We start from the raw sequence: 23,215 nt of genomic DNA on the forward strand, positions 1-23,215 counted from the left end.
GGCGCTGTCCAGTAGAAATGTGAGTGTATTTGTACTTTAATAGTATACTTCCCTTGACTCAGTATATCCCACATGTAATCTCAACACGATCATTATAAAAATGGAGACATCGTACATTCTTTTCTTGAATACCAAGTCTTTAAAATCTGGTGTGTGTTTTATACTTGTGTGTATCTCTCTTCTGACCAGTCATGTTCCAAGTGCCCAGTCGTCACGTGTGGCCAGTGGCTACCGAGGTGGACAGCACAGTGTTAGACCCTGGTTGTTGTCTGATCTGCATTGCTCTTACCATTAAAGGTTTCTACCTGCACACCCAGACTGCAGTAAAAGTAAAGTGTTGAAAGTTTACAATGTAACAAAGTCCAAGCTCCTGTTGCTCTGCTCACTGCCCAACAGGGAAACAGATCGAAGGACAGGGTGTCGGGCAAGGAAGAGAGACTTTATTTGCAAAGCTGCCAGACGGAGAGGATGGTGGACTCGGGTCCCAGAAAACCATCTTGCCTGAGTCAGAATTTAGGCTTCTTCAACTAAGTGTCCATCGACAGATGAATGCATAAAGAAGATGTGGCACATATATACAATGGAATATTACTCAGCCATAAAAAGGAACGAAACTGAGTTATTTGTAGTGAGGTGGATGCCCAGAGTCTGTCATACAGAGTGAAGTCAGAAAGAGAAAAACAAATACCGTATGCTAACACATATATATATGGAATCTAAAAAAAAAAAAAGGTTCTGAAGAACCTAGGGGCAGGACAGGAATAAAGACGCAGACGTAGAGAATGGACTTGAGGACATGGGGAGAGGGAAGGATAAGCTGGGACGAAGTGAGAGAGTGGCATGGACATATATACATTGCCAAATGTAAAGTATAGATAGCTAGTGGGAAGCAGCCGCATAGCACAGGGAGATCAGCTCGGTGCTTTGTGACCACCTAGAGGGGTGGGATAGGGAGGGTGGGAGGGAGACGCAAGAGGAGGAGATATGGGGATATATGTATATGTATAGCTGATTCACTTTGTTATACAGCAGAAAGTAACACATCATTGTAAAGCAATTATACTCCAATAAAGATGTTAAAAAAAATAAAAAGCAGTCTCCTTTGATACTAAAAGGGGAGGGAGTAAAATCAAAACATTTCCTTGTTCCCATCAGCCACTGGAGGGGATGTGTTGATTTCTCCCTCCTGCAATCATTCACAGGTGGGCCTGGTCAGGATGTTCCTTGTGAGCCAAACAAGGGTGTTTTAGCTTAATGCTCTTTAGCTGGGGGGGCAGGGAGGTCCCAGAGATGGGCTGTTATGTGTAATTTAAGCTTATAGGCAACATCCCTTTAGTGATGAACTTGTAACAGTATACAAAGGTTCTTCCTTATTACAACAATACCTGTTATAATGCACTTGGGAGAGCTATCATGGAATAATCTTTGGGCGGCAGGCAATTCATAACTCTTACTTACCAGTACTCTAGCCAGGAAGTTTTTACCTCTTTGGGTAATTGACAGGGGTTTTTTATGATGCAGTCCCTCACCATGATACAGATTTGGGGGCAACCTTAAACACCTGGTAAATATTTTCACCATGAACCGTGACTCCACTGTAGGGAAAGAAGAGTTCGTTGGGTCAGTTAGTACAATATACCAGTAAATTGTTTTTGTGTGCAAGGAAAATATGGGACTTAATTTAGACTTCTGAGGTACAGGAGCAGTATGGTTGGAGGGAAGAGTGGACACAGGGATGCCCCTTGGAATCTGAGACTCAGAGTTGATGCTTATCAGTGCACTGAGCAGAGGGGTTCCTGCTTGGAATATTGAGTAAGTAAATACAGAGAAATTCTTGGGAGAAATGACTTTTGACAAAAAGAGGGTTGTGCATGCGTTGAGGAATTATAGTAGCTGATACTTAGATGTTTAATAAGTCTTCTTGCGGTGTTGGAACCGTTTCATTTGACGATTATCACCATATAAGTTCACAGAATTAATTTAAAAAGTTGTGCTGGGCTTCCCTGGTGGCGCAGTGGTTGAGAGTCCGCCTGCCGATGCAGGGGACGCGGCTTCGTGCCCCGGTCCGGGAAGATCCCACATAACACGGAGCGGCTGCGCCCGTGAGCCATGGCCGCTGGGCCTGCGCGTCCGGAGCCTGTGCTCCGCAACGGGAGAGGCCACAACAGTGAGAGGCCCGCGTACCGGAAAAAAAAAAAAAAAGTTGTGCTTGTAAAATTAGAGAGTCTTTGTTAAGTCTAATACCTCGCAGGAGGGCATATCAGTGTTTGAGGTCAGGAAGATTAAGAGATTCTTCTGAGGTTTGGAGGTAGGATTATGCCTTTGGATTAGACAGGCTTGAGTTCATTGTAACATGTGGTGTAGTAGCTGTGATGAGATCACTGCATCAATAGTGTCAGCATCAGGTGTGGGAGCCTGCCACAGAGTCCAGCTTTGTATTTACCGTAAGGCTGAAGTTTTAACCTCAGGGAGTGGCTGCTTGACAGCTGTGTACACCCATAGCGATGGGGACGGGAGAGTACAGAATTAGGAAATACATTACCTAGAGTGAGGCTCTGTTGATGACGAGCTGTACCTTTCAGGTGGTTCCATCTTCCGTTTCCCTCAAGGAATTCTTTTTTGGGGGGTTGGCTTTATTTCTTTTCTATCTTCCTATAAAACATGATTAAGTTTATTTTTTAAAGTGCGCATACTGCCTTTTTAAAAAATTTAATTAATTAATTTGGTTTTGTTGGGTCTTCTTTGCTGCACGCGGGCTTTCTCTAGTTGCAGCGAGCGTGGGCTACCCTTCGTCATGGTGCGTGGGCTTCTCATTGCGGTGGCTTCTCTTGTTGCAGAGCATGGGCTCTAGGCACGTGGGTTTCAGTGGTTGTGGCTCGTGGGCTCAGTAGTTGTGGCTTGTGGGCCCTAGAGCTCAGGCTCAGTAGTTGTGGCACACAGACTTTGTTGCTCCGCAGCATGTGGGATCTTCCCGGACCAGGGCTCGAACCCGCGCCCCCTGCATTGGCCGGTGGATTCTTAACCACTGCGCTAACAGGGAAGTCCCCATGATTGTTTAGCTCATCGGCTTTTGACTTTGAAACTTCTGCTTAATAGCATTGTTTTTCGAAACCGATTTATTCTTAGAAGGTGATGGTAAAATTCAAAACAGAAAGTAAAAGTCTTTCTTTTGAACGTTACTTAGGCCAGCTAACATGCCAGCACGCACTAAGCATGGAAATGCAACCTGCATCCCTGCCAGCGAGCGTGACTCACCCGTGTGAGAGCAGGGCAAGGGTGCTGGGCCCTTCTGTGTCGGCTGTCCCGCGTCTGTGGCTGGAACCAGTTTCCTGGTGTCAGGGGTCTGCTTGGCACCAGGGCAGAATGCGTGTATATATACACCCTGAGCTGACGGGAGAGCTGGCTGAGGTCTGGGGCCTGCAGGTGTGTGTAGGAGGGGCCTCGCTTCCTGCTGCGGGTGGGTCTGAAAGTGGCTGCTTCCGAGGACGTCTGAGGGACGGGGACGTGTTATGCAAGTGAAGAGAGACCTAGCGGCTGCCTGTGTTGAACTGCAAAGAAACTCAACTTGTAGACACTGAACTCATTGCTGAGTTACTCTTCGCCCCAGTTTTTTCTACCAGGTGAGCGTGCTCATCCAGTGATGGTTACAGCAACGATAAGGGTTGATACAGATGAAATGCTTAGACAGGGCTCAGCAGAAGATAGTGGTGCTTTTTATCATAACGATGACCCTGTGACCTGAAAAGGTCGGCTGACCTGGTGACACCGCATTGGTGGAGGGGCTGGAGATCCAGGTTCCTCCATCTGCGTCTCCTTGGCACTGTGCTACCTTTTTAATGATTTTCCGTATTTGAAACTTTCTCACGTCTCTGTCTGAGAAGAAACGTGATACACAAAATGTCGCTTCACCATGAGAGTCGGGAAGAGCCGTCGCACTGGGAGAGCGCGTCTTGCGTACCTGAGGAGCTGGGAGTGAAGATGGATGACTTGGCCTCCGTGCTGGTTTGTTCAGATCTGCGCCTGCTTTTGGAGGTTAAGATCGTTGATGGAAGAAAAGCGTTACGCTTGCTTGTCACCACGGGTCATAGGACCCTAACAGGCTGGTCTGCACATGACACGGGATGGTGGCTGGCGCACACACGCGTGCCTTTCTCTTGTATGTGGCATCTGACTTCAAGGCACTCAGACCCTCCTCCGCCCTGGGAGGGATTAGGAGAAACATCAAGGTGCCTTTCAGAACGGGCAGGAATAGGCAAGCTAGGCTTTTGTTTCTGAGGAGACTTTGCAGATCAGTTTTTCTCTCCCTTTTGTCATATTTACAACAGACATTGCAGGGGGCCTGACTCATCGTTTTCTACACTGAAGAGAGAGCTCAGGGGGTCTTTAAAGTGTTGTATGGCACCCAGAAGGATGATGTCAGGGCAGGACATGAAAAAGCTCGCCTCTGTTTTTGATCCTTGGGGAGGGGTTGGGAGAGGAGAATCATCTGACAAGAGACATCTTAATTTTTCTCTCCTGGGGAAAGTTTCCCCAATCAGAGAGCCGAGGTGTGTGGGATACATGCGGATAAAACTGAAGGGTAATAGTTTTGTTTTCTTGAATTGCCCACCTGTACATTCAAAGTGGTCTGGAGCTGATTTGAAAGCCGCTGGCTCTTCCAGCCGGCAGGTCCTGCAGGGCTGCAGGTGGATGGCTGACGCAGGCAGCCCGGAGGCAGAGGACGGTGGGCTCTGTGGTCTGCGCAGAGGGAGCCCAGGTGAGAGGGAGCCAGCTGGGGACACGAATGCCCCCTGACGAAGCCAAGCCAGACCCGTCATGGACTGTAGCCCCTGAGGGTGGGGATCAGAGGAGGCAGGAGGCATCCGTGTCCAAGGACCCCGGCTCTTCCCTGCCCCCCATTTCCCCAGCGCCATCTGAAGGAAAGAAGAGGAAGAAATTCTGGGAGGCAAAGCATCTTTCCTCAAGAGAGACTTAACACCACTTACAGGAATTTTTGAAATTATCAAATTGGATTAACTTCTAAACAAAACCGGGTATTTCCCCTTTTTCCCCCCAATTCTCTTTTGGGTGGTACCTTAGGGTCCAACTTGTAACTCCTTGAATTCAATCTACAGCGTTTTTCTCCGTCCACGTAAGACAGGATGTGAAGTTTTGTGGCCGTGTCCACTTTGTTTGTTGGATACACTTCCGGAGCACCTTCTGTGTCCCTTCAGTGGGGAGTGCAGGTGACTAAGATGAACGTGGGCCCCGTGCTCATGGAGCTTACAGCTAATGTTGGAAGACAGAGGACGAGCAAACCAATCTCCTAAGTGCAGTGAAAGAAAGGACACGGCGCCAGGGAAGAACGCAGCAGGGCCTGCGGTAGGGATGGTTGTCAGGCAGTGCCATGGGAGGAAGTTGGCATAAAACAAGCCTAGAGGAAGAGAATTCTGGGTGGAAGGAAAAGCAGGTACCAGGGCTCTGGGGGGAACAGAGTTGAGGAGTGGGGAGAAGGCTGCTATGGGGGGAGCTTCAAGACCAAGGGAGAGATGGGTCACCAAGGATGCCGGAGAGGTGGGCTGGCTGTGAGACCACGTGCAGCGAACGTGTGTGCCTTTGCCCAGTCTTGTGGGTCTTCAAACTGCTTAGAACAGGCCAACTCCAACTTCACACTGCCCCTCTCCTAGGATGAACTGTTCAGAGACCGCATTTGTGCATGTTGAGTCGGCAATGGGATTTTAAAGTCTGTGTCCCTAACCTGAGCCCAGTTTTGAGGTCCCAGGAGTGATGGAGAATATCCATCCCAGCAACAGAGGGACTTGCTCCAGAAAATTCACTGGGCTTGTATTTTAAGCCTTAGCCAATCCAGCCCATAAAGAAAAATCCTCTGAATTGACTATCTGAAGCATAGCTTTTCTTCTTTGTGTTTAGTTTTGTCTATTAAACGTATTTCTTAAAAGCACATTTGTCTTCACGTAATCTACATGATGGATTTCAACATACCTAAGGTATAAAATGGGTTTCCAGGAACAGCCCAGTTTGCATTACTGTACTTACTGGAAACTAGGCTTCAGAAGACCGTGGCTCACCTTTCACCCGCCAGCTGGAGCCGGCCAGGTTGTGAATAAAGCAACACTGGCCTGTGTCTCTGCTCCCGTGGTACCATTCCTGGAAGGCTTCGTGCTTTCTCTGCACATCCAAATCATAGCCATTCTTTTTTTGTAAATTTATTTATTGTTTTTGGCTGCATTGGGTCTTCGTTGCTGCGCGTCGACTTTCTCCAGTTGCAGCGGGGGGCGGGGCGGCTACTCTTTGTTGTTTCGGTGGCTTCTCTTGTTGTAGAGCACAGGCACCAGGCGCACGGGATCCAGTAGTTGTGGCACGTGGGCTCAGTGGTTATGGCTTGTGGGCTCTAGAGCACAGTCTCAGTAGCTGTGGCCCACGGGCCCAGTCGCTCCGCGGCATGTGGGATCCTCCCGGACCAGGGCTCGAACCCGTGTCCCCTGCACCGGCAGGCGGATTCTCAACCACTGCGCCACCAGAGAAACCCGAAACTTTTTCTTAATGAAATCGCCCTGGTTTTGGGCCCTGTTATGAGCCTGGCAGTCACCTTTGTCCTCTGAATTCCCAGATTTTTGTTCTCTCTGTTTCTGTTGCCTCAGCTAAAATGTAAGCTTCTGCCTTAAGCCGTGTGCCTTTTCCCTGCCCACTACCCGGCAGCATGCTTTCCGTCTAGGAAGTGCCCGTAACTTTGGGTGAATTAGCACCCCACAACATTTTAAATCATAGCTACACAAAGCCTCTTATTTCCCTCCCCATCTCCTCTTTCCCTGAAAAAAGAGAGGGCTTCCCTGGTGGCGCAGTGGTTGAGAGTCTGCCTGCCAATGCAGGGGACACAGGTTCGAGCCCTGGTCTGGGAAGATCCCACATGCCGCGGAGCAACTAGGCCCGTGAGCGACAACTACTGAGCCTGCGCATCTGGAGCCTGTGCTCTGCAACAAGAGGCCGTGATAGCGAGAGACCCGCGCACCACAATGAAGAGTGGCCCCCGCTCACCGCAACTGGAGAAAGCCCTCGCACAGAAACGAAGACCCAACACAGCCAAAAATAAAAAAATATACATATCAAAAAAAAAAAAAAGAAACCCATCAGTACTTGCAGTCATGAGAGTTCCTGATCCATCGGTGTATTTCCTTGGAATTCACCGGTGGATGAAGATTCCATCGGATTCACCGACGGTGGAGATGGGTCATCGATGCTATATCTGGAGAGATGTGGTTTGTCCAGAGTGGGGGGTCTACCAAAGGCCTCCAAAGTGTGTCTGTGAGGCAAGAAGACTCACATTTTGCTTCTGTACAGTGTTTTCATTGTGTTGATTTGATTAGGGGAGAGAATTGGCCCAGGTGCTTTCCCGGCTGCTGGATTGCTCTGCGTCTGTGTCCTGAAGGATTAGGAACATCTTTGTAAACACGGGGTAGAGGCCAGAGCTGAACTTGAAACTCTTTGGGAAGGGGAGTGTGTGCACGTGCGTGTGCCCATGCCCATGTACATACCTCTTGTTGCAAAGTTCTGTGATGATTGCACTAGTTTCCTGGAAATCTTTCTGGAGGCAAAAAAACCCACCTTTATTTACAAGTACATAAAAAAATTAGGAAGATGGCATAACCAACTTTAAAAAAAATTTCTAAAAATACCTTATTGAAATAGAATTGATGTACAGTGTGTTAATTTCTGCTGTACAGCAAAGTCACTCAGTTATACATATATATATATTCTTTTCCATCATGGTTTATCACAGGGTATTGGATGCAGTTCCCTGTGCTCTACAGTAGGACCTTGTTGTTTACCCATCCAACTTTTAACTGACGTAGGAAAAGCCCAAACACCGATGTTTCCAGGAATTTTATGTCCTATCTTATTGATAAAGGGGAAATTTAGTCTAATTTCCCCTTGAAGAGGGTGTTGGGATATAGTCAGTTTAACTGTAAAAGAACTTGGTTTAAATGAGGGGTCAGTGAAATCTGGCCTGCGGGGCTGGGGGCTGGAATGGTTTTTACATTTAAGACTTTTGTGTTTAAAAAAAAAAAAATGAGACTGAGGCCACATGTGGCCCAAAGCCTAAAATATTTACTACCTGACCCTTCGCAGAAAAAGTTTGCCAACCCTTGACTTCTGTAATTGACTTGTTTTGCGGATGAAGAAACCAAGGCTCAGGTGGCCTGAGCTCATAGGGCGGCTGGTTCCAGTGGAAGGGGAATCGGGTTCAAGTGTCTGCAGATCTGGCTTCTCACCCAGCTCTCCTTGGACCTAATACACTTTTGTGATTGTTAACAGTTTCCCTTTGACTCCGTCATCCTAGAATTCAGTGATGTCTGCAGGGCGATTCTAATACTAGCTACCCAGGGTTAGTCAAACTTCACAGGTTAAGGACACAGTTCTCTAAGTCTGTCCTCGTTCAGACCCCAGCTGCAAGGTCTGGGGTCCCCGGACCACCTGCACTTCTGAGCAACTGGCTACAAATTCAGGGCTCCCACTGACCCTGTAGTTTCAGTAATAACTAGAATAACTTATAGTGCTCAGGAAAGAGTGCTATACTTACGATTATAGTTTTATCAGAAAGGGTACAAATCAGGACCAGCCCAAAGAGACAGCGAGGTTTGGCAGGGTCTTGGTGGGAAGCTTCCTCAGTACATGTCACCTGTGCTTTGGTGTCCATAGTTTTGTTGGGGTTTCATTACATGGGTGTTATTACTTGTCCACATGTTGAACTTTGACCAGAGAGAACTTTCTACCTGAGACACTTTGCTGCCTAACAGGGCGACCTTTGTTTTCCAAGTGTTTCCTCCGCCTTCCCATGAAAGCTCTTCCTTCCTGTGTGTCCTAACCCCTCCCCCTCTCTTTAGCTCAGGATGTGTTAGAAGCTGCAAGTTTCTGGCCGCCTCTTTTTTTTTTTTTTTAACATCTTTATTGGACTATAATTGCTTTACAATGGTGTGTTAGTTTCTGCTTTATAACAAAGTGAATTAGTTATACATATACATATGTTCCCATATCTCTTCCCTCTTGTGTCTCCCTCCCTCCCACCCCCCCAACCCACCCCTCTAGGTGGTCACAAAGCACTGAGCTGATCTCCCTGTGCTATGCGGCTGCTTCCCACTAGCTGTCTGTTTTACATTTGGTAGTGTATATATGTCCATGCCACTCTCTCCCTTCGACCCAGTTTACCCTTCCCCCTCCCCATATCCTCAGGTCCATTCTCTACGTCTGTGTCTTTATTCTTGTCCTGCCCCTAGGTTCTTCAGAACCTTTTTTTTTTCAGATTCCATATATATGCGTTAGCATACAGTATTTGTTTTTCTCTTTCTGACTTACTTCACTCTGTATGACAGTCTCTAGGTCCATCCACCTCACTACAGATAACTCAGTTTCGTTTCTTTTTATGGCTGCGTAATATTCCATTGTATATATGTGCCACATCTTCTTTATCCATTCATCTGTCAGTGGACACTTAGGGTCCTGCATTTTTATGGGATTCCTGTATATAGGTCTCCAGTCCCCGTGTCTCCCTCCCGCACCCCCAGTCAGGAGGTCAGGCTGATGTCAACTGGCTCAACCCCCAACTCTGCAGTCACCTGGTTTTTCTGTCAGGTCAGCCCCCATTCTAAGACTGTCCATGGTCCACTGTGAGTCACCTCATTGGCATAAATGCAGGTTGCTCAGAAGGGCCCATAGACACTCTTATTACTTGGGAAATTCCAAGGGGCCAGAGGCCACTCCCCCAGGAAGCCAGCCAGGGCTAAGACCAACCAAATTCTTTATTCTGAGACAATGTCCGAGGTCTGACTCTTTCCACAGAGCTGGTTAGAGGTGCTGCCCAAGGGCTTCTCACTTTCATAGGTTTCCGACTTAGGAAGACTAGAATATTTCCTTTCCAAGAATTTCTTCTGTGAGATAGTAAAACTCCTTTGCAAGTGAAAAGGGCAGAAAAATTTTCCTTCTACCCATCGAGGTTCTTCAGCTGGTCTAATAATCAAGTTGGCAGAAGACAGCTTAACAGAAAAACAGATCATCTCCCCGGGTCCCATGTCAAAGTTTCCAGAAGGCAGACCCTTAGTCGCCCGACGTGGACCAAGTAACTGTCCCTGGTGGGAAGGATGAAGGGGATTGCAAGACACAGACCTGCCTGCCGGGCTCCCTGTCCCAAGCGAGTGGGGAGGAGAGGGGTCAGGTTACCAGGCCAGGGAGCAGTCCTTGGCTCCGGGGCTGGGCGGGGTGGGCCTCTTCAGAAGGCACACGCCACATTAGCCCTTTGTGTATCCAGTTGACATGTGCTTACAGGCCGCCTCCTGTGTGCTGGGCGTTACTCAGGATGACGGGGTGGAGCCCGGAAATAGACAAAACTTGCCCTCAGGTCTTGGCCGTCAGCTGTTCCCTCTGTTGCGCTGTGCTCGTCTGTGTCTCCTCTTTCCTTTTACCTCAGCTTCTTTCTCAGTAGATGCTTCCTGACTTGCCTCTGTCTGCTGACACCAGGTGTGTATGTACGTGGGGGAGTTGTAAACACACTCTGATTTGTACGGTGGTATTTTCAAAGCGTGTTAACTCAGGATTCGTCTCATGAGTCTGAATTTGAAACCTTAGTCACAAAGTGCTTTGCTATATATGGTACAGTATTTTCCTTAGGCAAGACATTTTCAACAAATTGTGTTATTTTGAAAATATTAACGTTTTTCTCCAAAGGAGGATTGGGTCAAGATGAGGCCACTGAGGCAGAAGAAAGTTATCTGAGTCTTGGGGGTGGGGTGAGGGAGACTGTATTTCTACTTAAAATAAAGTTCCAGATTTGGCCCTACTGTCCTATAGGAAGACGAGCTGGCCTGGTGCATGCCACGTACTTGGGACATATCTCACTTAGTTCTGTTATCACTAATTGTATCAATAATTTTTTCACCCTAATATTTATTACCCTACATTGAAATTCTTGTTTGGGCAAACTTGTTTCCTTTTTTTTTTTTTTTGCGGTACGCGGGCCTCTCACTGTCGTGGCCTCTCCCATTGCGGAGCACAGGCTCTGAACGCGCAGGCTCAGCGTCCATGGCTCACGGGCCCAGCCGCTCCGCGGCATGTGGGATCTTCCCGGACCGGGGCACGAACCCGTGTCCCCTGCATCGGCAGGCGGACTCTCAACCACTGCGCCACCAGGGAAACCCTGGTTAACGTTTTTGAGAGCAGGAGCCAGCTCTTTTTTGCTTGTGTTCTCCGCTGCCTCTTACAAGGGATTCTCAGTTATGACTGCCCGTTTGTGTCCCTTGAGGAGCTTTGAAAAGAAAAGCGTCAGAATTGGTCAAGGTTGGGCCCAGGAACTAGTAAGTTTTGAGTGCTTTCTCGGTGATGATGTGCAGAGTTGAGAGCCACCGAGCGAAGACCACCTGGCAGTGAACCGTTTTGTCCACAGTAGGGTCACGGGTCTGAGCCCTCGGGGCAGGTCACTGCATCCCTGCCTGGAGGATTCAAATCGACCTTTTATTAGACTGAAGGAAAAGGGACTTATTCAGCCAGCGAATATGAGTGCCCGCCGTGTACCAGGCACTCTTCTGGGCGCTGAGGTCACTGCATTGAACAGAACATGTCTCTGCTGCCCTGGAGCTTTTGCTCTTGGACTTGGGAAGACAGACCATAAATAAATAGTGCCAGGTAACGATGATAAAGCCGTGGAGGAGAGCAAAGTGGGATGAGGGAGCAGAGTGGAAAGCAGCACTTTGATTCAGGCTGGCTTACAAACTGTCCCCTGTCGGCCTTAAATCAGCAAATGCTTCAAAACCAGCCTACTCCGGCGGCTCCCGGGCCAGCCAGTCTCCAAGGACCTGCTGCCCTCTGCTGCCCCTGTGGATAAGCAGAGGCGGAGCAGAGGGGCCCCGGAGAGCGGAGGCTGGAGGACAGGGTCTGAGGCCGGGGTCGTGTACTGAGACTTGCGCCTGCTCTGTGACCAGGGACCCGGCTGTGAGCACATCTCAGGACAGCACAGCAGCTCTCAATACCCAGTTTGATATTTGGGTGTCCTCTTCTTAGGATGAGGATTATAATAGGATTCTAACCACTTTAAAAAAGATGACATACTTCCATAGCCAAAGCTGTCTCTTTCAAAATGTTTCTGAACGTGCTTTGTAGCTGTGAAGTGGCTGTTTACTGAAGTGAGATGCCCGTTTCCTAAGTGATATGCGACACCTGTTTCTTTCATAGGTGGAAAGTGCGGCAGGTATTAGGGCAGATGCAATTTAAGGAAAAGCAGAGAAGACTCTGTCATCTGTAGGGCACTTATTTTTCTGTGGGCCTTGACGTCAGGGCCCCGCCCCCACCCCAAGGTCAAATCGCGAGGTGGGTGGCCCCGTGCAGTGAGGGACCCTGTCTTGTATTTGGAGGGGTGTGTGTGTGGAGGGGTGTGCGCCTGGGCAGACATATTGGGTGTGTCATCGTTGTCCCTGCCGACACCTCCTCAAGTGAAGGTTATGGGGAGCTTTAGCCCAAGAGAGGCTCGGTTCTAGGACTGAAATCGCATCTTACGGAGATAGACTGGCTTGGGTCTTAACCACGGAAGCCCTGGATGAAGGCTCACGTCGCGCCCGCGAGCGGGGATGGGCGGGATTCTGCTCTCAGGTCGCCAGGCGCGTCGGGGGAGAAAAGCTGCTGGTTCGTTCCAGAAACCAGGGGACCAGCCCTCTGCACGGAGGGTCTGGAATTTCATTCTGGAGCACAGAGGTGTCTTCCACCGTCCTCTCTGGCGGCCGAATGCAGGGCACACCCCCTTAATGTGTCTCTCCGTTCCTCAGCGCAAAGAAGCCGGGAAAGCCTAGCTCGGGAATTCACTCCCTGGGCCTGGAGGGGGAGCTCGCCCCGGGGAGGGGAGGCTCTGGCCTCTACTCCCCGCATCCGCTCGGCCCACGTGGCCCTACCTGCAGGGGTGCGCCCTTCGCCACCCCTGCGGGGACTGCGCTCCCCGCGCCCAGGCCCGGCTGGCCGGGGAGTGGGGAGGGGAGGGAGAGGGCGGGGCGAGGGGCGGGAGGGCCGAGGTTCCCACCCCCGGGAGGGGCTCCTCAGCGCTGGGGACCAGCGCGGGCGGGGCGGGGCCGACAAGCTGCGCGCGTCTCCAGGGGCCGCCGAGGTACAGCTGCGGCGCGTCGCCCGGAGCATCCTTTCCAGCTGGTCCCCGCCCGCCCGTGCTGCTGCCTGTGCCGGGCGTGACTTCTTTGTGTTCTGCTTTCTGACCGCGCCTCTTCTCCGCAGGACCTGTTCGTTCTTCTTCGGGCTACAAGAAGGCAGATGATGAGATGTCCCGGGCCACGTCTGTTGGGGACCAGCTGGACGCACCAGCCCGCACCATTTACCTCAACCAACCGCATCTCAACAGATTCCGTGACAACCGGATCAGGTAGGAGGCGGCAGCCAGCCGAGAGTCGCAGGAAGCGGTTAATTCACAGCTGGGATGTGGCTCGGCTTCCTCTCCTGGGCTTTTCCACGCACCTGGCCAGCCCCCCGCCCCTCTCTGCTGTCGCCAGCCCCCTCCGCTCCCCTCCCTCTCAAGCCTGGCAGTCTACACCCGCGTTTCCAATCGGGTCATGGGAATATAGCTCGTACCTTTCTCTCCTTTGCGTTGGTTCTGTGCTCAGGCTGGCTGTGAGCCCGGAGGACGTTTTTAGGCTTCCGTCCCTGGCAAAAATGAGGTTTCTCGTCTCTTCATCCCTGAGTGCCCTTCCAAGAATTCCCCAGCCCTGTTTTAAGCCAACCGATAGCTCTCCTTAACAAGTTACCGACTGTAATGTGGAGAAGCGCTTTATACTGGAATCCCTCAGGTCACAAGAACTCGCATTCAGCTCTCAATGCCCAGGACCTTTGTTAAGAGGGCTTTATTTGCTGGGAAACTTTGCCCAGAGTTAGCGGGAAGATGGATGGACGCTAACATGTAAACGTCTGCTTTTTGCGGGCCGCTCTCTTGGGTACTTTAGCTATATTGGCTTTATAAAACCTCAGAACCCCTTGAAGAAGGCAGTCTTACCTTCACACGAGGAGACTGACAGAGAAGGATGTTAAATATGGCCATTTAGCTACTAAATGGCATAGCTGGAAAGAGAACCTAGCCTGCCTGACTACTAAACCCAAAGTCTTTCTGCTGTGCCAAGCTAGATCTTTTGGGCATGTGAGTTAGCATGTTTGCAAATTTCATTAAACTTTCAGGCTTAGACAGCTTTATCTCTGGGAGGGACTTCAGAGGATGTAGTTCTGTGCGTGGCTCAGAACACCATGCTCAGGTGTGGAGAAGGTAAGTGATTGGTCAGGTTACATACGGATTATTGACAAACCTGAATCCCAGGCCAGGGCTCCTTTGCTATGTGTTAAGTGTTCCTCTGCAGCCGTGGCACTTGAGCTTAGCCTGACATCTTTCTTCAGAAAGGCCCGGCTGTTGGACATTATTGTGGCTTGATAGGATTTGGGATAAAATAATGGTGCATATACTATGCAGAAGTGACGCTTTCATTTATTGAAAGAGTGTTAGATGATCCTGCATGGCTCTGTTTTGGGTTTTAAGAATGACCGTTGGGGCCTATTTAATACTTAAGCGTGTAGCTTGGAAGAATAGCTGAGACCGAATTCAAGGCTGAGTGGGCTTGGTTTAAGATACAGAGCCTCAAGCACTAGTTCCCGCTTCACCCACTAGGATAGCTCTAATCAGAAAGACAGTAGCAGGTGCTGGCGAAGATGTGCAGAAATGGGAACCGTCCTGCATTGCTGATGGGAATGAAAAATGGTGTAGCTGCTTTGGAAAACAGTTTGTTTCTTAAAAGGTTAAATGTGAAGTTACATATGATCCAGAAATTCGAGGTGTATATACCCAAGAGAAATGAAGACGTATGTCCACACAGAAACTGGTATAGAAGTCCCTAGCAGCATTATGATGGTAGGTAAAAGTGGAAACCGTCCAAATGTCTGTCGACTGACAAGTGAGTGAATAAACCGTGGTACATCCGTACAGTGGAATATCATTTGGCCACAAAAAAGAATGCACTTCTACAACATGAATGAACTTTGAACACATTATGCTAGGAGAAGCCAGTAATAGGCCTCCTGTATGATTGTATTTATATGAAATACCCAGAGGAGGCAAATCTACGGAGACATAAGATTAGTGGCTTCTAGGGCTGAGGAGTAGGTTGGGAAAAGAGGAATGACTGTAACGTACACGGGGTTTCATTGGGGCGATGGATACACAACTCTGTGAAATACACTTAAAGCATCTGCAATCCGGCCCTGACATTATAGTTCCATTTCCTTAGACTTTCTCGTGTGTGACCTTAAGATATTGTCAAGTAGTACTTTTGCTTAGTTCCTATTAATTTCGGTATCCATTTATGCATGCTTAAAGCTGGGAGAATGAAATAGGGGTCTTTGTTTTTTGTCCGAATTCTCTAGTTCCCATGGAAGGTGAAGCTTTTTAAAAGCCTTGGTAGCGAGGCCTCACAACCTGTTCTGTAATTAAGACTCACATTGACTTTTTTTAAATTTATTTTTTATTGGAGTGTAGTTTATGTACAATGTTGTGTTAGTTTCTGGTGTACAGCAAAGTGATTCGGTTATACACACACATATACATAAATCCTTTTTCAGACTCTTTTCCATTATAGGTTATTACAAGATATTGAATATAGTTCCCTGTGCTGTACAGTAGGTCCTTGTTGGATCTGTTTTATATATAGTAGTGTATAAAACACTGCTAATTTATCCCGCCCCTCACCCCTCCCTTTTGGTAACCATAAGTTTGTTCTCTATATCTGAAGACTCACATTGACTTTTGAAACTGATTTTTATTATTAATCAAAGAGATTTCCAGCGGCTGCCTGTTATACAGTTTCATCTGTACTCTTTTGGGGGTGGGGGAGGGCTAAGTGGGAGTATACCGTGGGTCGGCTAGGAAGAAAGTAGGTAGACACAAACCATTCCATTTAAAGCCTTGTATGTGAGTGTATAATTGAATTAGTTAAATATATTAAGTCTTACAATGCACACAGTTTGAGTTCATGGCTTATACTGTGAGCATAGGTTTCAGGGTCTACTGAAGAGGCTCTAAGAAATTAAAGTATGGTGCCGGCTGTTCTAGAAAATGGTCTTCCAATACTCACTTTACCTCCGCTGTATATTTAATTAGGAACTACTGATGGTAATGTGACTCGTAGTTCATTAAAGAATCGATTTTAAAGCTTCTTGGCATATAGTTTAAGGATTTTACAAAATGTTGAACAATATTGTTTCAGCACTTGAATATCGCTGAAATCGTTTTATAAAATACTGATTTTTTTTAAAAATGAGGCTTTTTGTCTTCGTCATGGCTGTTTGTTGAAAGTTGATAAAGCTACTCAAAGGAGTATTTTCATTAAAGGGAGTTGATAAAGGAGTTATTTTTCTTAATATAGTTTTTCTTGGGAGAACATTAATGGTTTTTCCCAGAAGCTGGGCCATATGGAGTGTTGATCCCAGATAGCTTGCATCTAAACTGAGGCTTTTGAAAAGAAGGGACCACGTGGGACAGATGGGGTCACGCTGGTCCATGGAGTGGGGGTGTCTGGTGTATCCGATGCCCTGCACCTCCGTAGGCTGGCCGTCCCTGGAACCGAGCTCTCGCGCTTACCTTCCCCACCCGAGGCCATCTCTGGCTTGGAAGCTCATGATGGTGGGGCAGTTGCTATGTGACTGCCTTCATGGGCAACTGGTGTTTTGACTTCACGGAAGGGGTTGGAGTTTGCCAAGGCGGGATGTGGTGGTTGTGCGTTCGGGGAGGTTGGCGAGGGGCAGCATGGTACCATTCAGGGCAGCGATGGACGGTCCGGGGTTAACGTTTGGACTGGTGTGTGCATCCAAGAAGGAAACTCCCCGCCAGGCGAGTGGGAGTGAGAAGGTCACTGCCGGGGTTAAATGGCTTTGGCAGCCCCAGGGGAATGCCAGACATGGTGACTCAAATTCCAAGCAATTCCTTGAAATTCTGGAAGGGTTCGTGCCGTGTCAATGGATGTCTCTCTAAACCTTGTTCTTGACGCTGCAGGTAACACCAGCATTTGATCTGAAGCTGTGGTATGTTGAAGTTTTCCATTATTGAAGCCAATGAATTTGGATTATCAAAATCAGAGAGAAATAGAACATGGTCTTTTTCTCCTAGGCATGGATCTTCTAGGACCTTAACTGTGAAGACAGTAACTGTCTTCAATCATCCAGCAATGACTAGATGTTACAGTGTAATTATTACATCTACACATGAAAGATTGTATATATGTCTACTTGACAAGATTCCTTTTTTCTCAAGTGTACAATCACATCTCCTTTAAAATTTAACAGCTTTATTGAGAAATAATTCACATACCATATAATTCACCCGTCTAAAGGATACAGTCCAGCGGCTTTTACTGTATTCAAGGTTGTTCTAAAGTTGTGGTGCTGGTTGTACATTTTATAGCTTCCAGAGGAAACTCTGTGCCCCTTAGCTGACATCTCCCCATCCCCTCCTCCCCGGCCTGAAGCAACCACTGATCCACTTTCTATCTCTGTAGATTTTCCCGTTCTGGACATTTCATATGAATGATACCATTTCCCTTTAAGCATTTTAAGTGAACTATTAAAAGCTTATCGAAAGCTTGCTATCTAGTGGAACCTGGTGGTGAATAATTAATTTTGTGTATGTAAATTTAAAAAAATGTTTCAAGTTACACAGTTTTTCTCCCGGAAAATACCTTGAAGTGATTTCCTGGTCAAAGGAATGGGCAATATTTATGTCATCAAGATCAGGCACGTGCAGTCTTTTTATGTGACTGTCGAGCGTGCCATTTAAAACAGTGAGTTTCAAGGCTGTCAAACGGTTTTCTCCAGTATTTGAAATGAGGCCTTCAAAGCAAGTTAGGAATGTTTACAGACACTCAGATTTGAATGAGTCATTCATTTCAGGTGGGAGTTAAAGACGGTGAAAATCTTCATTAAAGCAATAACTCGAGCTTTGTCAAGCGATTGCATTGCTTAAAGTTGCTTTGCCTTAAGAGAAAATTGCTTCATATGAATAGTTTGCTGATTTTGTCACGATAAGTTTGGAGTAGAATTTTGCCTTTATAGAAAGGAGAATCGAGCACTGGGTGGTAGGTTTAATAGCATCACGGTTTCATAATATTAGGGTGGGATCCTGATGCCTAAGAGGAGATTTTTCTTTTACGGAGTGAAGAGAACAAAATCATCTTCAAAAGCAGTTTGTACCCGAATAGTGGTGGTAAATGTTTGTATAGGGTACCAGATCTAAGATCATGGAGGGCTGTGAGGACGAGCGATTCTCTCTAAACGGCTAAAGCCGCAGTATTTAGGTAGGATCTGGTCATCCCACTTAAGGTGCTTACAGTTTAACAGAGAAACCATACCAAGATACCGGTAACAATCGTAACTTCCTTTTGATTCACGTACAGATCGTTGTGTTAAAAACCAAGGTTTATAGATCTCACGTGAGACAGTCATCCTTGTCAAGTTTGGCAAAGGTAAAGGTATATAAAATCCTTATCAAGAATAGTTGATGATGTTGAAAGCATTCCATTTGCCTACTTTAAAACGGCCTCAAGATTTTCTTCCATTTATGCTGTTTTTTCTTGATCTGTTTATATTTTGAATAAAACTTGTATGTTCTTAAGGCATACAACGTGATGGTTTCATACACGTAGCAAAATACTACAGTCAAGCTAATTAACATATAATCTCTTCACACAGTTAGCGTTAGCTGTTTTTAATTTCAAGGCATAGACTTGGTTAATCTCCAAACCAAGCACTCCTAGCCTATATTTTCTGAACATGAATGTCACAGCACATCAAGAATCCTTACTTTTATACATGCCAGTAGCAAGTAAGGCCACAGAAGATGCTTGCAATTAGAACACTTATTAGGTCTGCACCACTGGACAAGGCTTTGGAGGCATTTTGCAGATAAAAGCATTCAAATCGGGGGCCTTTGGCGCTGTTTATTTCAGGTAACTATGACGTGCTTGAGCTTTCTTGAAATGTAGTATTTTTAGAAACAGAAGCATGTCAGCCTTGGGCCGCTTTTGTATTTGATGTTTCTAAGGAAACAGCAAATGCCTAGGAGAACCGACTTGGACGGGTGATTGCTTTATCGAGTTGACCCTTGTATGGGTAGATCTGGTGCAGATTTTGAATTTGACTAAAGAAATGTCTGTGCTATTCCCATTTATAAAAACAGGCAAAGGTGTTGGGTTTGAGTTCTAGTCAGTCACTTATTTTCCCCTCCCCTAGTCCCAGATTCTGTTTAACTCTTTCTGTCTTCTGTGAACTTGAGCACTTCTGGCTCTTACTGATAAAAAGAATTAAGCATCAGGATTTGTGAAAAACACAAGTTAAAATTAACCAGAATTGGAGACGACTAGGGCGATGTGACAGCTACACGCAGTATCAGTTCTAAATCAGATCTTGGCACAGAAAAGGTACATTGGAGGAAACACTGAACTTATTTTTTAAATTGAAGTATAGTTGATTTACAGTGTTGTGTTAATTTCTGCTGTCCAGCAAAGTGATTCAGTTATACACATGTATATATTCTTCTTCATATTCTTTTCCATGATGGTTATTGAATATAGTTCCCTGTGCTATATACAGTAGGACCTTGTTGTTTATCCATTCTCTACGTAATAGTTTGCATCTGCTGATCCCAAACTCCCAATCCAGCCCTCCACCCCGCCCCTTGGCAACCACAAGTCTGTTCTCTATGTCTGTGAGTCTGCTTCTGTTTCGTAGATAAGTTTGTTTGTGTCTTATTTTAGATTCCACATATGAGTGATATCATATTTGTCTTTCCCTTTCTGACTGACTTCACTTAATATGATTGTGTCTACTTGCAACTGTGTTGCTGCAAATGGCATTATTTTGTTCTTTTTCATGGCTGAGTAGTATTCCATTGTATATATGTAACACTGGTGAATTTTGAACTCTGTAGTTGGGGTAGTATTGTGCCAATGTCATTAAATTAGTTTTGATCATGTTTCTAAGGTGATAGGAGATACTGACTTTGTGGGGGGCCTGGGTGAAGGTTTATGGCAACTCTCTACTATGTTTGCGACTCTTCTGTGAGCATCAACTTATCTCAAAGTAAAAATACACTAAAAACCAGAAGTATCTGGGACAGTAGGAACTAAATGCTCAACTCTCGTCTTTCTGTTGGATGCTTTGGGTGATGTTGGGTCCTTACTGGGGACAGATGTGTGTTTGAAGGGGTGGTGGTCAGGGGAGACTGGACCAGTATCTTCACATATCCACGGTGCCGATCAGATGGGAAGGCAGCATCCCCTTAGCTGGCAACAGTAGGGTCTGTTTGCAAACGTCCGATCTAGTTGTGTCGAAGTTGAAAAAGTAGAACCGTGGGCTGCAGAAAATTCTGCAGTCAGAGTTCAGTCATGTGAGCTTTTGTGTAGTTATCTAGAAAGTAGCGTCTAAGTGTTCATTCTGCTACTTCTGGCTGAGTCACTCAACAGACAGCAGAAGCTTACTCAGAAATGCTAATCAGCAGCCCTTTCAAGAGGGACAATGCCTCGTGAGAACAAAAGGGGAGGTCTGACCATTGTTGGGAGGGAGGGAGGTTTTACAAAGAAATTTCCTGAAATCCATGAGGTTGGCTTTGACCATCTAAATGCTGATCTGCCCTTTTCTCCTAAATGAACGCCAGCTCTTCACAACTCAGACTGTAGGCTTTTAGATACCCTTACCTATGTTTTTAATTAGATGTAGTTAGGAAAGGATTTGGGGTTGAGTTTGGGATGTTGTGGTTGGTCCTTCAGAGCGATTATTCTCTGTATCTTCAGTATTTGTCCTCCGTAGGCTCCTGGAGAGGTGTGGCTGGCTGGGGCTTTCAGACCTGCCTGAGACGAGCTGACAGCTGGGGAGAGGGCCTCGCTCTGTCACACAAGCTCTACAGCCACATCAGTGGTCTCCAGATTTTTTTGATCACATGTCCCATCAGTAAAACTTTTTACCATGAACCTGGAATATGTCTATTTAACTATCTGTCTATATGTATTACTGTCATTATCTGAAGACCCAATACGTATTTACCAAGATTCTCAGTTAAGAATTACGGATGTCAATCCACATTGTTGGTAACTTTCTTGATTTTTGAATATTTTCGGCTGATTTATCAGATTTAATTAAATTATCCTAACATTTAACCTGGAAAAATGATTTTGAAGAGCTTTTATTTCCTAAAGGTGCCAATTGTACTATTTATTTGCTTGTCATTAGTTTATTATTTTCAAAACGCGGTTTGCTTCATTGCGTGGTTTTTTTTTTTTTTGGCTGCTCTGTTAGATCTTCTTTGCTGCGAGCAGGCTTTCTCTAGTTGCAGTGAGCAACGGCTACTCTTTGTTGTGGTGCGCGGGCTTCTTGTTGCAGAGCACGGGCTCTAGGTGCACAGGCTTCAGTAGCTGTGGCTCATGGGCTCAGTAGTTGTGGCACAGGGGCTCTAGAGCACAGGCTCAGTAGTTGTGGCGCATGGGCTTAGTTGCTCCGCGGCATGTGGGATCTTCCCGGCCCAGGGCTCGAACTCGTGTCCCCTGCATTGGCAGCTGGATTCATATCCATTGCGCCACCGGGGAAGTCCATTGCATGTTTCTGAAGCCACTTGTTCTTTTTGGGAGAGTTAGTCTAGTTGACAAGCGCGCCTAGCTGGATGCAGACACTGAAACGTGCAGTAATAAGCTGAGAGAACGGCCAGGGGAGGGCACCTTTGTTACTCCCTTAGTCACTTAAGCTGCCAGGACAAAATACCATAGCCTGGGGGTTTAAACAACAGAGATGCATTTTCTCACAGTTCTAGAGGCTGGAAGTGCAAGATGGAGGGTGCCAGCATGGTCAAGTTCTGGTGAGGACCCTCTTCCTGTCTTGTATACCACCACCTTCTCACGTGGTGAGGAGAGAGAGAGAGAGAGAGAGAGAGAGACCAAGCTGTGTGGTGTCCCTTCCTGTGAGGGCACTAATGCCATCATGAGGGCCCCACCCTCATGACCCCATCTCAACTTAATCACCTCCCAAAGGCGCCATCTCCAATACAGTCACTGGGGATGCGGGTGGGGTTAGGGCTTCGACATAGGGATTTTTAGGGGACACAGTTCAGTCCACAGCATCCCCTGACCCCCACTGTTAGGGCGCTTCTCCTTCAGCTGTGTTACAGAGGGTCTTGGGGCATTCAGTAAAGGTTATTGAAGCGAACTTCTTGGAGGTACATGTACATATAAGCTCTGATACCTTTCTCCTACACCCCAGGGTGGAAGCACCTGCTCTAGATTCTTTTCCTTGGAGGAAACTTGTGTGGTCCGACCCAGTCTGACCTTGACCTTAGGCTTCAGCAGCACTGAGATACATGACAGCAAGGAGGCTGGAGCATCGTTTCCAAGCCTGCGCTGGTCTGTGCTAGGGAAGCACGTCAGCCCCCAACTGTCAAGAGTGATGCTCTGGGGCTGGGCGTAGGTCATGGCTCTGGAGGGCAGGCCAGCGGCAGAGTGGGTGTGGGTGAAGCTGATGGTAGATGACCAGTGAGCTGGGTTGGAGGTGAGTAGTGGCTCACATCGGAAGGGCATCCAGGCATGGGGGAGGCACGTGCGAAGGGCAGAAGGTCTACCAGCCATGTGTGTGCCTTTCCAGAAACGATGCGGATGATACCTGAGGTGCCGAGAAAAGCCAGGCCCCTGGAGGTGAGTTAGCTGCAGAGAGGAAGGCTTTTAAAGGGGCAGGTGAGAGCGTTACATTGTTTCCGGGACCCTTCTGGCTGATGCAGTTATATAAAGGAATATTCCTTAAGTTATCCAATCAAAAAATGACTCCTTTATTTCTGCTCCTGTAAAGAGTGGAGGTTTCAAAAGTATTGTCTAGCATATGAAATGTGTTACCAAGCTCTGACAATTTAAAAAGAGCTCTTTATTTGAAAACAGTAAGGCTATATAGGCTGAGTAGTGTCACACTTACTTCCCCAGTATTCCATCTCTGTTACAACTGCCTCCTGTTAATGTTTCATGTTACCTTTACAAATCATTAATCATTCTAGGATTGATAGATCAGAATAAATTGAATTCCCTCATCAATGACTATGGCAGAAGGGCAAACAGAAACGTTGACTTCTCTCAGTGTTACTGTTTTGCTGGACAGCTGCCACTAGGATTTCAGTAAAGTTTTG

The 23,215-nt window shown here is 47.0% G+C and overlaps 1 protein-coding gene across 1 annotated transcript in view; it reads left to right on the forward strand.

The window, feature by feature from the left end:
- Window positions 1-13,088: 13,088 nt before the first annotated feature.
- Window positions 13,089-23,215, forward strand: part of ATP8A2 (ATPase phospholipid transporting 8A2) — a 438,273-nt gene continuing 428,146 nt past the window's right edge. Inside the window, exons 1-2 of the mRNA XM_079903371.1 lie at window positions 13,089-13,135; window positions 13,258-13,402. Of these exons, the coding sequence (XP_079759497.1) occupies window positions 13,302-13,402 (101 nt within the window). The 5' untranslated portion in view covers window positions 13,089-13,135; window positions 13,258-13,301. The remainder of the gene's footprint in view (window positions 13,136-13,257; window positions 13,403-23,215) is intronic.

The sequence above is a fragment of the Stenella coeruleoalba genome, assembly GCF_951394435.1.
Source record: "Stenella coeruleoalba genome assembly, chromosome: 18".
NCBI classification, from domain to species: Eukaryota; Metazoa; Chordata; class Mammalia; order Artiodactyla; family Delphinidae; genus Stenella; species Stenella coeruleoalba.